General features: G+C 36.7%; 2 protein-coding genes and 1 long non-coding RNA gene across 3 annotated transcripts; 1 reads left to right on the top strand and 2 right to left on the bottom strand.

The window, feature by feature from the left end:
• Positions 1-3050: 3050 nt before the first annotated feature.
• LOC141677710 (uncharacterized) lies at positions 3051-4178 on the bottom strand. The gene is made up of 2 exons (XM_074483749.1): positions 3933-4178; positions 3051-3872 (listed from the first exon to the last, which is right to left on the bottom strand). The coding sequence occupies exons 1-2, from the start codon at positions 4176-4178 to the stop codon at positions 3051-3053; spliced, it is 1068 nt and encodes a 355-aa protein (XP_074339850.1).
• A 1118-nt stretch (positions 4179-5296) lies between these two features.
• LOC141677709 (uncharacterized) lies at positions 5297-7005 on the bottom strand. The gene is made up of 3 exons (XM_074483748.1): positions 6444-7005; positions 5814-6361; positions 5297-5704 (listed from the first exon to the last, which is right to left on the bottom strand). Exons 1-3 carry the CDS (start codon positions 7003-7005, stop codon positions 5297-5299), a joined length of 1518 nt encoding a protein of 505 aa, XP_074339849.1.
• A 3890-nt stretch (positions 7006-10895) lies between these two features.
• LOC141676759 (uncharacterized) lies at positions 10896-15584 on the top strand. The gene is made up of 3 exons (XR_012557126.1): positions 10896-11097; positions 13723-13779; positions 15238-15584. It is a non-coding gene; the product is annotated as an uncharacterized LOC141676759 (long non-coding RNA).
• The last annotated feature ends 360 nt before the right edge of the window (positions 15585-15944 follow it).

Below are 15944 nucleotides of genomic sequence, written 5' to 3'. Positions count from 1 at the left end.
TGTTGCTATAAGCTCTTCGTAAATATATCTGCAACCTGATCTTCGGTCCTGACTGTCTTCATGTCAATATCTCATTTAAGTACTTTTTCCCGTAAGAAATGATAATGTACTTCGACATGTTTGGTCCTAGCATGAAAGACCGGATTCTCAGCCAAACGGACTGCTAATAAATTGTCACAGTGTAATGGAACTCCATCTTCGGTTGGTTGGTTCAAGTCCTTCATGAGTTGAGTCAACCATGCACACTCTTGTGCTGCCATCGCTCCTGCTCTATATTCTGCTTCAGTGGTTGAAAGAGAAACAGTAGGTTGTCTCTTAATGCACCATGATATAGCTCATAAACCAAGATTGAATACATATCTTGTAGTCGATCTCCTGGTATCATGGTCTCCTGCATAATCAGCATCACAGTAGCCGCTGACCTCGCTTTGTACTCCATTCTTGTAGAAGAGTCCCCAATCAATTGTTCCTTTAACATATCTCAAGATCCTTTTAACTGCTTCAAGGTGTGTCTTTCTCGGTTTCTGCATGAACCTGCTAACAACACCTACTGCAAAAGCTATGTCTGGTCTAGAAAGAGTTAGATAGATAAGACTACCTACTATTTGCCTATACATTTTTGTACCCTTCAAGTCCTTTCCATTGTAGGCACACAACTTTAAATTTGGCTCCATTGGGGTAGAGATCGGCTTGCACTCAGCTAGCCCATACCTTTGAATGATATCTTTTGCATATTTTTGTTGACCAAGAAATATACCAGTTTCTGTTCTTTCAACCTCCAATCCTAGGAAGTGCTTCAACTCACCAAGCTCCTTCATTTGAAATCGAACTGATAAGTTTTTCCTTGTTTGTTGAATCTCATCTTTGTCATCTCCTGTGATGATTAGATCATCTACATATACAAGGACAATTGATAATTTTCCCCCTTGAGATTTCACGAACACGCTCGAATCTGCTGGGGCAACATGATAACCACTTTGTACTAGGAACTCAGCAATCTTTCCGTACCATGCTCTGGGTGCCTGCTTCAGGCCATATAATGCCTTCTTCAACTTGCACACGTATTCTGACTTTTCATGATTCACAAATCCTTGGGGTTGATCAATATAAATGTCACGATCAAGTTCTCCATGTAAAAAAATATTCTTCACATCCATCTGCCATAATTTCCATGACTTACTTGCGGCTAAGGCTAGTAAGACACGAACTGTAGTAATCTTTGCCACTGGACTGAACGTCTCGTCATAATCTATGCCATATTTCTGAGCAAACCCACGAACAACTAATCGAGCCTTGTATCGCTCGATCGTACCATCTGGGCGAATCTTTAACTTGTAAACCCATTTGCAGGATATGGGTTTAACAGCTTCAGGTTTTGGCACTAAATTCCAAGTTTGATTTTGTTTAAGTGCCAAAATCTCTTCTTCTATGGCCTTTCTCCACTCTGGACTCTTTGATGCTTCATCAAAGTTAGCTGGCTCTTTGACCTCAGCATAGGCAGCATCTATATACTTTGGATTTGGTCGTCTATCTCTGTTAGACCGTCGCACTTGCGGTTGTGAAGGCTCTTGCTCTTCCGGTTAACTAGTCTGTACTTCATCTGGTGTTTCATGTACACTTGTTCTCCAAGGGCTTCTTGACTTGGATCGTACCTCCAATTGATCCATCGGGGATTGTGGTTCCTCTGTATCATCATTATTTTGGGATGTATCTAGCTGCAACTTGATTTATAACTTTTCTTGCAGCTCCTGTGAATCCGGTAACACCACTTTATTTGCCCACCATGAAGATGCCTCATCGAATACAACATTTCGTGAGACATATATCTTGTTTGTATTTGGATCGCAACATCTCCAACCTTTCTTCTGTTCATCGTATCCCACAAAAATGCAGCGGATAGCTTTCTTATCAAACTTACTACGGTCTTCATCTGCAATAAACACATAACATACATAACCAAATACCCGAAAATAATTGATCGTTGGTTTTACATTATGCACCTTCTGAAATGGTGAAACAAATTCCAACCTTGGTTGTGGTAACCTGTTAGTGATATAGACCACCGTCTTCATGCATTCTGCCCAAAATCTTGTATCAACATTCTTGGCATGTAGAAGACTTCTACACGTCTCTGCTAGATGACGGTTCTTCCTCTCCGCTACTCCATTCTGTTGTGAAGTTTTTGCACATGTGAGTTGTCTCCGGATGTTGAATTCTTTTAGGTAGTTGTTGAACTCATATGAAGTGTATTCTCCTCCATTATCAGTGCGAAGACACTTGATTTTTCTCCCGAGCTCGCGTTCTACCGTGTCCTTGAATTCCCTGAATTTTTCAAAAACCTCATCTTTATGTTTTAAGAAGTATACCCACACGTACCTTGAAAAATCATCAATGAAAGTTAACAGATATTTATAACCACGAGTTGATGGTTGTTTGATTTTCCCAAGAACATCTGAGTGCACCAGCTCCAACGATTCCTTTGCTCTAAACTTTGACTCCTTGTACGGCAATTGATGCGCCTTACCATATTGACATCCAGCACATACAGTATCATAGCGAATCTCAAGTTGCGGGAGTCCCTTCAACATTTACTTTTGCATCATAATCTTTAATTTGCTGTAGTTGACATGCCCGAGTCGTGTATGCCACAAGTCACCTGTGTCACTCCTTCTGGCCTAATCTATATAGGCCTCTTCAGCTGACATCACATAGATAACCTTCATTTTTGGTCCTTCTATGAAAGGTGTACCTATGACTTTTAATTCTTTATACACCTTCACATCATCTGGGCCGAATAGTACATAGTTACCTGAAGTTGTTAGTTGGGGTACTGACAATAGGTTCTTCTTCATCCCTGGGACATGATAAACATTTTCTAGTTGTATGTCTTCATGTCCGTACTTTTATGGAAGCTGCGTCTTGCCAATATGGGATATTGACAATTGTGTGTTATCTGCTGTTATGATAACCCGATCTCCTATGTACCTTGTTATGCTCGATAATTTTGACTCATCTCCGGTCATATGATTGGAACAGCTTGAATCAACGATTCAATCATTCTTGTAGTCGACTGACTGCTTATATACAACAGTAAGTGCATGTTCTTCTGTTGGGCCTTTCCCTCGTGCATCAGCAATGTCTTTTTCTTCCATAAAGAAAGAAGTGTCGAAGTTCCAATCTTCTTCTCCATCGTGTTCATTCTTAGAAGATGTTGCGACATTTCCTTCAATTTTCTTCGACCAGCAATTTCTTGCGTAATGTCCCTTCTTGCCACAATTAAAACATTCCTCACTTTGATGATCCTGTTGTTGCCACCGGTTTTGACCACCCCGATTATTATGAGCTCCTCTAGCTCCCCCTGACTTGAAACCTCTATCTTGGTTTCCTCGAACATCTCTTTCTTGACTATTGAATCTCCCGAAACCACGTCCTCGTCCTCGACCACGACTACGACCACGTCCTCGGCCGTTTCTCCTGTCGATGAAAAGAACCGTCTCTTCACGGATGGTTGGTTGACTAGACATGGGTTTGTCTAGATCCTCCTCGTTAATTAGAAAATTCTCTAGATCTGCTAAAGTTGGCTCGGTGGCCCAACCCCGAGTTGCCGTGATAATACTCTTGTACTCCGGCTTTAGTCGATGGATGATAATTCTCTTCATCCTGGTTGGTGTAATACCATTTTCTGGATCTAGTTTGGAAATCTCATCACAGAGAGACTTTACCTTTGCGAAATATTGACTCACGGTCATATTTTGCTGGGAGATTGACAAAACCTCATTTTCGAGCCTTTGTAATTTTGCATCATTCTTTTTGGCAAAAATTCTCGTTAATATGTCCCATGCTTCCTTCGGCGTTTGAGCGTCTTTGATTCGCTATAGAAATTCATCCTCCACAGCCACTATTAAAGCGTACATAGCTTTTCCTGCATTAACCTTCCATTTCTTTAAAATGTCAGGATCAACAGCTAGTCTTTGAGGTGTAGCATATGGTCGTGCCGGTGTTGAGGTTGAGGTGTCGGACGTTGTGTCTGTACTTCTGGCCTCCCTGGGTGGTGTTGTATCACTGCCATTTACAACATCCCATAAATCTTGTCCCAATAAGTAAAATTGTATACGGGTACTCCATGACCCATAATTATTGTGATTGAGTTTCTCAATAGAAGTTGTAAAATCTCCCATGATTTTGACAAAGCTTCTTCAGACAATACTTTCGAACTAGAAACTCACCGGAACAACTTGAAGATTTGATAATCTGGGACCTAAGGATTATGGCTCTGATACCATATGAAGAAAACAGCTCTTGTGTTTCTCTCTTTTATTTCTCTTGGTGTATATTACAACTCTTTTCTTGGTACATAAATGAACTAGCTGGAAGCCTTATTTATAGGCTCCAGATAAAACAACTTACATTACTGCTTTCATACGTTGCAACACTAATTTCTGCCATCCCACCTTTTATTTAGACTTTGAACAAATACCAGCCTGTTATTATTGACAACTTAACATGCAGCCTACCATATTTTATGGTGTCTATCTTAGACTTATTTTAATGCTTCCAGAAAGAGTTTGATTTCTAATAAAATCTAGAAAAAAATGAAGTTTTGCCGAACAGGATATATTATATTTCAGCGTTATGTCACGGTCTTAGAACTCCCTTAGATTAACTGCGCCGACACTTAGCTCTTATCTCCCCTTGAGAACTACTAAGTAAGTCTTTCTAGTCAACTAAGTGAACACACACAACACTTAGAGTATTTGAAGAAAGAGAGGAATTTTTATTATTAAGAGCACTAATGTTTACAAGTGAGAGCTTTTACAACTTTTTGGATGATCTTCCAAATGAGGGGATCTCCTCTATTTAATACTACTCCAAGAATGATTCTAGAACCTAGAAAGAGAGGAATTTTTATTATTAAGAGCACTAATGTTTACAAGTGAGAGCTTTTACTACTTCTTGGATAATCTTCCAAATGAGGGGATCTCCTCTATTTAATACTACTCCAAGAATGATTCTAGAACCTTTTACAATATTCCTCCACTAAAGAAGGTTCTAGGGTTTTCAATCTAAAATATCTATCTAAAATATTTTCCAAGTACATTCCACATGATTCTAGAGCTTTCTATATTTACAAGAGATTACTATAATATTCTAGATTACTCTAGAAAGTTCCGCAATGAAAAAAGGCATGGAGGGTCCAAATTAAGCGGTTCGTGACACTCTCTCTCACTTAATTCGGAGATGCCTCGTCGACGTGTGATAGTCTAGAATTTGTCTCTTGAACTGCCACAAGTCTTGTTCATTCTCCCATGTAGCCTCGCATCCATAAGACCTTTTGAAATAAGACCGACACTCCATAAGGTGCTTTGGACGGCCTAATTTGCCTCGCATCCAAGAGTGTCGTGAGTTGCTTCCGAAGTTCCTCCAACTCCAGGGGTGCCATCCTATATGGTGCCATAGCCGGTGGTTTAGCGCCTTGCTCAAGATCAATCTTATGATCCACCTCCCTCCTTGGTGGAAGTTTCTTAGATAGCTCCGGTGGCATCATATATTGATTTTCATCTAGAACTTCCTTGATTATATTTGGAAGGGCGAATTCATCTTCTTCAAGTTCATCATTCTTCATGACTACCTCCAAGTAGGTCTCTTCCCCCTTCTTGAACCCCTTCGATAGTTGCATAGCGGATAATATCTTCACCTCCTTGGTCTATTGTTGGGACCATGCAAGGAGCCCCTTCTTTCATAATACATATCGAGTTATAATAGGGCATCAGGATAACATTCACGTACCTTAGGAAGTCCATACCCAACACGACCTTGTAGTAATCCATTGGGGCCACTGAGAAGTCTACCTTCCCTTTCCAAACGCCAAGTTGTAACTCGACGCCAAGTGCTACTCCCTCCAAAGGCTTGGCCTTGGCATTAACGGTTTTGAACCACCCGCTTCCATTAGAGATCTTCAAGCCAACCCTCTTGGCCTCCTCCAAAGTAATGAAGTTATGAGTCGCTCCCGTGTCTATCATGGATTGGGCCTTGTTCTCATTTACAAGTGCCTCCACATACATGAGCCCCTTGCTTCCTTGTGGTTTCAGCATCGGTTTGCCCTCTATGGTGTTGAGTAAGCGAATTGATCTAATGTGCCTCGCATCGGATGCTTGATCGATAGTTTTCTCCTGTTGCTCCATCATAGTTGAGAGGGAGCCAAGCTTCGGGCAATCCTTCATGGTGTGAGGACCTTTGCAAACGAAGCATCCCCCTTTCGGCACAAAATTCTTCTTCTTTTCTTCATAAGCTTCCTTCTTGGCAAACGACTTGTACCCATCTCGTTTGTCCTTGTAATATTTGGGGCATTTGTCTCCCCCACCTTTTCCAAAAGTAGTAGGCCTAACATTGGACTTGGTTTTGGATGATTCTCACTTTTTAAACTCCGTCAAAGATTCGGCTACAAATAGCTTCATCCACATTCTTGACTTCTCGACGCTGTAGCTCTTGCTTAGCCCATGATTGAAGTCCATCTGTGAAGTAGAATAGTAAGTCTTCACTCGTCATACTCGGGATTTGTAGCAAGAGAGTCGTAAATTCCCTCAAATACTCACGAATGGTGCCCCTATGGCGTAGTTCCCTTAGCTTCTTCCGAGCCTCATACACCACATTCTTCGGATAAAATTGGCGCTTGAGCTCCTTCTTGAAGCCTTCAAACGTATTGATGGTGCATATGCCTTTCTCAATATCGGCTCGCTTCCTACGCCACCACAAAGTAGCAATATCTGAAAGATAACGAATAGCCATACGTACCTTTGTTTGCTCATCTGAGACTTCCATGCCCTCAAAGTATTGCTCTAGATTCCACAAGAAGTTCTCTACTTCCTTGGCATCCCTCTTTCCTTCGAACGACTTGGGCTTCGGGATCTCGTTCCTTGGTGCCTCCCTAGTCACCACACCACCGTTATGAATTCCGGTCTCAATTCTTAAGAGTTGAACCTTGATCTCATTGATTGCCTCTTCCATTTCGAATATTCACGGCATTGAAGCATTCCTCATGGACTTTGTCTTGATCTTGAAGCTCTAGGATATCATTCTTCATGCCTTCAAGATCCGTCCTTGTCTCTTCCGCCTCCTCAAACATATGATGCTCAAGTGTTTCAAAGTTATGGGCCATTTGCTCAATACATGGGATTAGTTCACTCATAGTTTTTTCAAGAGTAGAAACTTTTTCTTCAAGTTGATCATGGTTAAGACATGACTTACTTGAACCTCGAGAGTTTTTGTCCTTATCATTGCGTGGAATAGCATCCCTTCCTAGGTTATTGACGTTGCTAGCATCAGTGACTTCATCTACCCCACTTCCCATGTTCCTTCAAAGTTACGCCTTTCGCAACCTTTAGTTCTGATACCACGTTGTCACGGTCTTAGAACTCCCTTAGTTCAACCGCGTCTGCACTTAACTCTTGTCTCCCCTTGAGAACTACTAAGTATGTCTTTCTAGCCAACTAAGTGAACACACACAAGAACACTTAGAGTATTTGAAGAAAGAGAGTAATTTTTATTATTAAGAGCATTAGTGTTCACAAGTGAGAGTTTTTACAACTTCTTGGATGATCCTCCAATTGAGGGGACCTCCTCTATTTATACCACTCCTAGGATTATTCTAAGGATGATCTAGAATCTTTTAAAAAATATTTCCACTAAAGAAGGTTCTAGGGTTTTTCATCTAAAATATATATCTAAGATATTTTCAAAGTATATTCCACATGATTTTAGAGCTTTCTATATTTACAAGAGATTACTATAATATTTCTAGATTACTCTAGAAAGTTCCGCAATAAAAAATGGCATGGACGGGTCCAAATTAAGCGGTTCGTGACAGTTAGGATGCATGGTCTACTCTATTTCAGCATTATAATGCATGGTCTACTCTTTGGAGGATTACGAGTACAAATATTATGATCCAAATTTTACATGCCCGAGTTATCAAATTGCTAACGGTGGTCATAGATCTCAATGGTTAGATCATTTACTTGGATACGTGTATCGTCGTTATGTTGTTGGATATATGCTCCTGGTTGAAACCTCTGGTGGTCCTCTACGAAAACAAACTGGGGTGAAAATAATAAAGTTTTTTTTTCTCGTTTTAGATTACTTTTTATAGTGCTATCAATTCTAGACTAATAATTATATCTATTTTGTATGGAGTCAGTCATAAAAATGGTTACACGATATCAGTAGACCATCTCATCATACTGTTACAATATATCATATTGCGGAAAAAATGACAATTTTACCGCATTTTAACACTTTTGTTACTAAAATATCACAATCATAGATTTATGGCCAATAATGCCCTTCTATTAAACTAATACCAGATGCGTATTAGAATACTTACCTGACCCACCATAACCCCTACACTCCCACTTCTTTACCCACAATAAATAATATATAATTTGTGTTTGGGAGCTCGAAAACCAATGAAACAATCTTGCTACAAGTTGTGTTTGTGTGCTAAAACAGTGATGTGGGTATACGTATACAGATATACACACAATCTTAATACGCATCTGAAACAAGGGTATTGCATATTACCCAAAACTCAAATGGGTAATATCAACACACTTACAAGTAATACTCATCAACAAATTCGCTCATGATCAAGTTACAAAGAGAAATGTGTATCACTATTACCCTTCTAATGAATACGTAACAGGATGGTATATATATGGCCATGATTATGCGCGACTGGTATTCTTGTCACAAGTGTTTAAAAAACTGTTATTTCTGGCCATCACCCCATATTGCGCTAAGTTATGATGCTAACAATCACTATTCACTTGTCCGTCTCTCAATCAATGTCAATAATAACTACACATTTTTAAAAAATTTCATCAATATTATCAAGCTTCCATAATAAGTGGATAAGATTCCACAATAAGGGTTGTTAGGTCTGTGCATTTCCATCGTAAGCTTGCTTGATTTGGTCCAAAACTGTAGCACAGATGATGCAACCATCTTCCCAAATCCTGGCAAGCTCAACAAGTGTTAGGCTCCATCTGATTTCAATACTCTTGGGACGAATCATATCCATTCCCTGGGCAAAGCTACATATTTTGGATGCCTAAAGTGCTTGTCTGACACTATTAATCAATTTCTTATCCACAGTTTGGTCAGAAAGAATGTCACCTACATCTGATTTGAAGATCTATACAGCTGCTACCCTTTCGTCCTTCAACCTACTAAGAAACCTCGAACTTAGAGGCAATGGTGGGAGCAACAATATATAGCTAAGCAGCTAACTGCACTGTACATTTACCCATACCCTTCATGCCTATTTTTATCAAGAACTCTGTTGACCATTAATAATGCAATCTCCTTTCTCTAAGCACACAAGCAGAGTTTGATGTCTTCCTTAACAAGCATTATTACGAGAGAGGGTTCTGGATTGAATTCAAAAATGCCTCAGGATCAGGGAATCCTACGATCAAATCACTTTAAAATCCTACAAATAAAACCCAAGTACAAGTACATTGATCATGTAATGGGGTTTTATTACTGAAAGGAATATGTCCTAAGTCCAATCATGTATTAGGATTTAGGAATAACTTCCTGTGTAATATGTTTTGATTTCATTGATATTAATAAAAGACTTGTTTTGTTTTTATTACGGGCTCTATCTATTTAAGTGTTTAAATAAGATATACCATAGTTTAGAGTAAAGCTTTTTATGGATTATGATGAGATCATAATAGTGAGACCTAAAAGATGATAACTCTAAACTTAAATAGTTCCTGGTCGTAGGATTACTAACTGGTAATTAATAATCCGCAGAGATCGGTACATACTATGCTTGCTTCATTATGAAGGATGTCTGTTCTCATAGACATTTGTGTGGTGACACTATAGCTAGTATGTAGGTGCTTATTATGGAATAAGTTCACTGAACATGACTCGCACAGCTGAACAACTGATGGAGTTCACTCACGTGTCAGCAGTTGTTCACATAGTGATAGTTGTACAAGTATCCTTAGACTTGAGGTCATCATAGTCATCTTGTGTACACTGAACTATGCTTTGGTTTAGTTCTTAGTCTCCAGGGACAATTATTAGGGCTCTACTGGGTATATGAATTTGTACACGAAGATAGTGTATGATCAATAAAGGATCTACCCCTTCCAGTGAAGGAAGCGAATGTTCAAGGCTGATCCACTTATGCTAGTTCAGGAATCTCTGGCCAGAGTAAATGAAATTAGAAAGGAGTTTCTAATTTGCATAGAACTACGCATAGTAAATGGTAAGCAAGTGATTGAATTAGATAGGTTTGACACGAGATCCATGCCTTGTATTTAATCGGGACATTGTAGGGTAGAAGGAGTTTATTGTACGGTAACTATTCACTGAATAGGTTCTTGGTATTCTAAGCAGTGAATTCATATTATCCGGATAGTCGCGATATGCTGAGAAGTATCCCTCACGATGTAGAATAAATGTGATTAATTAATTAATCATATTTAATAAATTAGAGAATTTATATAAATAATGATAAAATAGTTTTATTATTATTTATTTCTACTACCGGCTTAATATTGAACCTACAGGGTCACACCATAAAAAGAGTATAATTTAATGGTGGAGGAATTAATTAATAATGGCTAATAATTATTTATTTGTGAAATAAATAATTAATTGGCAAATTTAATAATTGATTAAATGAGATTTAATTGATTATAAATTAATTAAGAAAAGTTCTTAATATTATTAATTAAGGATTTAATTTTTGGAAATTAAATCAAGAGAGAGAATTATTTCTAAAGTGTTTAGAAAAAGGATTAATAATTAAAAGATGTTTTAATTATTAATGAGAATAATAAATGGGATAATAATAATAATATTTATGGGAAAATTTCAGCTGAAAATTTTGCCTATAAATATAATATTATAGACCCTATTTTTATTTGAACGCCAAAAACCCAAAAAGTTTGGAAAACCCAATTCTCTCCACCTCCTTCCTCCTCCTTAACATCGTTTTCTTGGTGGATACCGGTGGAGTGCTTCACACTTGAGGAGCAACTGCTAAGGATCTCTGATCGTTGTCTCCGAATTATTTTAAAGGTTAGATTCGATCCCTCGAATTTTTATTCATGATCTGTATGCTTTTATTTGGATTTTATATGTGCGAAAGTGTTTTGCCATGCCCCGCTGCGTTTAAAATCCAACAATTACCAGTCAACTATAATTGCACTTTCACAAATCAAATGACATTAGAGATGAAAGGTCTTGTATCATTATAAAAAAAATAAAGATACACAATAACATTAGATTTAGAGCTTTTAGCACTTTGCAGCCCTTACGTTTGAGTGTTTTTTCGTTTTTGTCTCATACTTTAATTATTTACACTTTGCACCCAATAAATTTAAAAGTTGTTGTAGTTTGCACCTTTTTAATGGAGTTTCGTTAAAAGGTTGGAAAACCGTATAAAATAGTTTCAATTAAAAAAAATAAAAGGTAAAATATTTCGGGTAAAATTATAATTAATTAATTATACTAATAAATATAATGTTATTGCTTATTATTTTTTAAATTGAATGACTAAAAATCATGTACGATGCACGGTTCACTTTTAATATTTGCTATTTTATAATTTGTATTTTTGACAGTTTAATAATTTTATTGGTTAAAATAGTAAATAAGTAATACCTAGGGTATATATTTAAATTTTAAATAATTATATATATATATATATATATATATTTAATGTAATATTTAAAATACGGTCCATTAAATAAAACTCGAACTGAACCGTGCTAATTCGGCTCGGTTCGGTCCTTATTTTTCAGAAATTCGGTTTATTTGGTCTGGACCGAATAGACCGAAATAAAATTCAGTTTGGTCTAGTTTTTGTAAAAAAAAATATTCGATCCGGACCGAATAGACTGAATTGACCAAATCATAGATACTATAATTGTACATTATATATTTTACATATATTTTAAAAATTACAATCATAAAATTTAAAATATACAATCATAAATTTTAATTTATGTACTCTTAGAACTATACATATCACCTTATTTTAATTATATTTTAGATTTCATAATTTTTGGTTTAAAATTTCAATACAATTTTATTTTTGTAAAAAAAATCGGTTCATTCGGTCCAAAACCGGACCGAACCGAATTATTTTGGTTTGGTCCGGTCTATAATACAATTTCTTTGGTTTGGTCCAAACTATCATACAATTTCGGTCCGGTTCTGTCCAAGAAAATATGAAAATTCGGTTTTTCGGTTTATTTGGTTCGACCTGGTTTTGGACCGAACCGAATGAATGCTCAGCCCTAGAAATTTCCGTTATCTTAATAATGTGAGGATGATAACTCAACAATAAAAAGAGAGTTGTGACTATTACTATAATCCACGAAAATATGTTTAGGAAAAATTATTTTTCAATTATCTTTTTAACATGAGATAATCAGAAGCGGACAATGAAAATATTTTTTATTATTTATTTATTTTACCCGAAGTTTCTTACCTTTTATTTTTTTAAAATTAAAGCTATTTTGTATAAATTTTTTTTTTGAATTTTTGGTCTTTGCAGTTTGCACCCACCCTCTAGGGGTGCAAAGTGAAAAAACTTGATTTTAACGATTTTCCAACCCTTTTAACGGAACTCCGTTAAACGGGTGAAAACTGCAACGACTTTTAAACTTATTGGGTTGTAAGTGTAAATAATTAAAGTATGAGACCAAAATGAAAAAACACCCAAACGTAAGGGGTGCAAAGTGCTAAAAGCTCTTAGATTTACACAGTTGGAACAAGTCGGAAACATCAAACGGAATAAACCCGATATTTTTGTTATGTTTAATTTTTTTTGGTGTGTTTTAGGATCTGAAGATACAATTGAAATTACGCACTTAGTTGCTAGGGTTTATGGATGACGTTGTACCTAGTAGAACTTGATGCAAAATAATTATCATGTAAAATATCTAATAATAATGTACATACCAGTGGTCCAAATAACTGAAGAACATATGTCGACTACTAGGTACAACGTCATCCATAAATCTGAGGAAAGCATCAATAAACAATACTGCTACAACCGGAATGGAGGAAGCTGCATAAAATGAACTCAATAAAATTTAAAAGTATAGCAGTAACATGATGATATTATTTGTATATGCAAATAACACTGTGATACCAGTTTTAACACTGCGAGATATCTTGTATTTTGGTGATTTAACAAAAGCAAAAATTTCAGTTGTACGTTTACGTGAGTAAATATAAGCACAAAAATACACATACATCCATATACATACACATATTCAAGTATGAATATGTATAAAATATATACAAACACGTACACACAAAAGTACGAGCATACATAAACAAATATGCATACTCCTCAAATACATATAAATGTAATTATACATATTCAATTTATACATAACAACTAAATAGTGACAAAAACAAGCGTGAATAGTATTTCATCTTCTCATGAAAATTGTTCGTACAAGCGTAACAAACATTCTCCAATCCTTTTATCATTTGATTATACATTCATGCATAGGCTAATACAAACTACTAATATATTTATCCTGCAGTACTTTTTGGGTGAAATATTACTAGAAAATGATATTAAAAATAAGCATGTCGTTAATATGTTAACCTGTCCAAAGTATATCTGCATCTCCTTGCAGTTTCTGGTTCAGAACTTTTAAGTGTGTTGAATATTTTCTCCAGGATTGTTCTTTAGCAGCAACAGAACTTGATAAACTCGGAAGGTCCTGTTTTGAAGAGGTATTTAAAAGCATTTATTTCACCAATAGATATAGAAAAAGGCATCATCATAAGGGGTGCCTATTGTTTCAAATACATCTCTTTTAACATTTTGTTTTTACTGGAAGGTGAGCCGATGCTGATAAAACTATGAGTGTTGCGGAAATGAAAGTTTGAATCAATCATACAAAAGAAGATAGAGATCTGTAAATTTTCATTATCAACTAATATATTGTTTTACAGAGAGAGATTGTAGAGATTGAGATAGATTTAGAAAGAATGAGGAACTAACTCACTAACTATGTACAATGGTGATATTATGCTATATATTGGATCTAGAAATGTAACAGAATCCTAACTAACTGGTGACGTGGAAAAATCTTATGACATCAGCAACGTGTAAGCATGAGAGCACATGCCTGAAGTATATCACATTTTAATAGCCGCCCTCAAGTTGGAGGTGTAATTGACACACCCAACTTGGATAATAGAGTAGTGAAGTGTGGAGAAGGTGACACCTTAGTGAAAAGATAAGCAAGTTGAGACTTAGCTGGGAGATAAGTCAATTGAATCAACTCTTCCATAACTTTGCCACTTGTAAAATGGCAGTCTAATTTGATGTGCTTAGTACGTTCGCGAAACACCAGATTCTTTACAATATGGATAGCCGACTGATTATCACAATTCAGTTGAACAGGTTTAAGATCGGTAACTCATAGCTCAAGTAGTAAACGAACTGTCCAAGTTACTTCAGCTGCTACAGAAGCCATGGCACGATATTCGGCTTCTGCAGATGAACGAGAGACGGTCCCTTGTTTTTTTGATTTCCAAGTGACTAGTGATTGTCCAAACAGAAAAATATAGCATGTAACAGAACATCTTGTGTCAATGTAAGACGCCCAATATGCGTCGGAGAAAAGCCTGTAACTTTAACTGATCAGAAACACGCAATATAATCCCTTGCTTTATGGTATCCCTGAGATAACGTAAAGTGTGTTGTAAAGCATTAAAATGACTCGTCCTAGGAGCATGTATGAATTGGTTTAATGTTTGAACTGTGTGAGAGAGGTCTGGAATTGTGTTAGTAAGATAGTTCACCTTACGAACAAGAGACTTGTATTCGTCATGATGAGATATTAAATCACCATCACTATTTGAAAGCTTCAAATGAACTGGCAATGGAGTAAAAGTGGCATGTATAGAAGCATCCAAATGAGGTCCAGTCATCAATTCTTTAGCATTTTTTTATTGAGAAATGACAATTCCAGATGCAGTATAGGCCACCTCTACACCCAAGAAGTAATGTAAAAATCCCAGATCCTTTATACCGAACATTGAATCCAAATGTTTATTTATATTGTAGATAACATCAGTGTAATCTCCAGTGAGAATCACAAATCAACATACATTGCAGCTATACACACCTTGTTAGATATATTTGAGATGTCATGACTAATATGATTTGTGATTAGTTTTCAGAACTTAACAACAGGACATATCAGGACTTACTGAAATCAGGACTTACTGGAAGTCAGAACTTAATATCAGAACTTAAGGTCATATCAGAACTCAAGTGCGTGAAGACTTTCAGATAAGGAAAGAAGCTGATTTACAGAAGAGAAGATCTGGACTAAAACAATAGAAGATATGAATGGAAAGAGTTAGAAGACTAGAAGACTTGTAGAAGATATCTGATTGATATATTTTAGGAGACAGAATTGTATTCCAGATCAATTAGAATATATCTTGTAACTGTGTAGTATATAAACACAGTTTAGGGTTTACACTATATGTGTTATCATTATCGAGATACATTATTCATTGTAACCTAGCAGCTCTTAGTGATATTGTTCATCACTGGGAGAGAACAACAGTTCTTATTGTAACAGAGTTTATTCAATATACTTGATCTTTGTTACATACTTGTGTTAAATCGATTTGATTGTATAAACACTGTATTCAACCCCCTTCTACAGTATTGTGTGACCTAACAAGTGGTATCAGAGCATGTCACGGGGTTCGATTCCCCACTGTCGCGCATATTTGTGGATTTATGCCAAAGGCATGCTGTGCAACCATGGTCTCGTATGGGACAGCCATTTCTCAGACGGGGACTAGGTAGTGTTGGCAGATGCCGGGGGGATTGTTGGTGTGTCCAGCATCTCATTATATCGAAACATGGCGCT

Source organism: Apium graveolens, chromosome 8 (genome assembly GCF_009905375.1).
Source record: "Apium graveolens cultivar Ventura chromosome 8, ASM990537v1, whole genome shotgun sequence".
NCBI classification, from domain to species: Eukaryota; Viridiplantae; Streptophyta; class Magnoliopsida; order Apiales; family Apiaceae; genus Apium; species Apium graveolens.
This window is presented reverse-complemented; position numbering and strand designations above follow the sequence as displayed.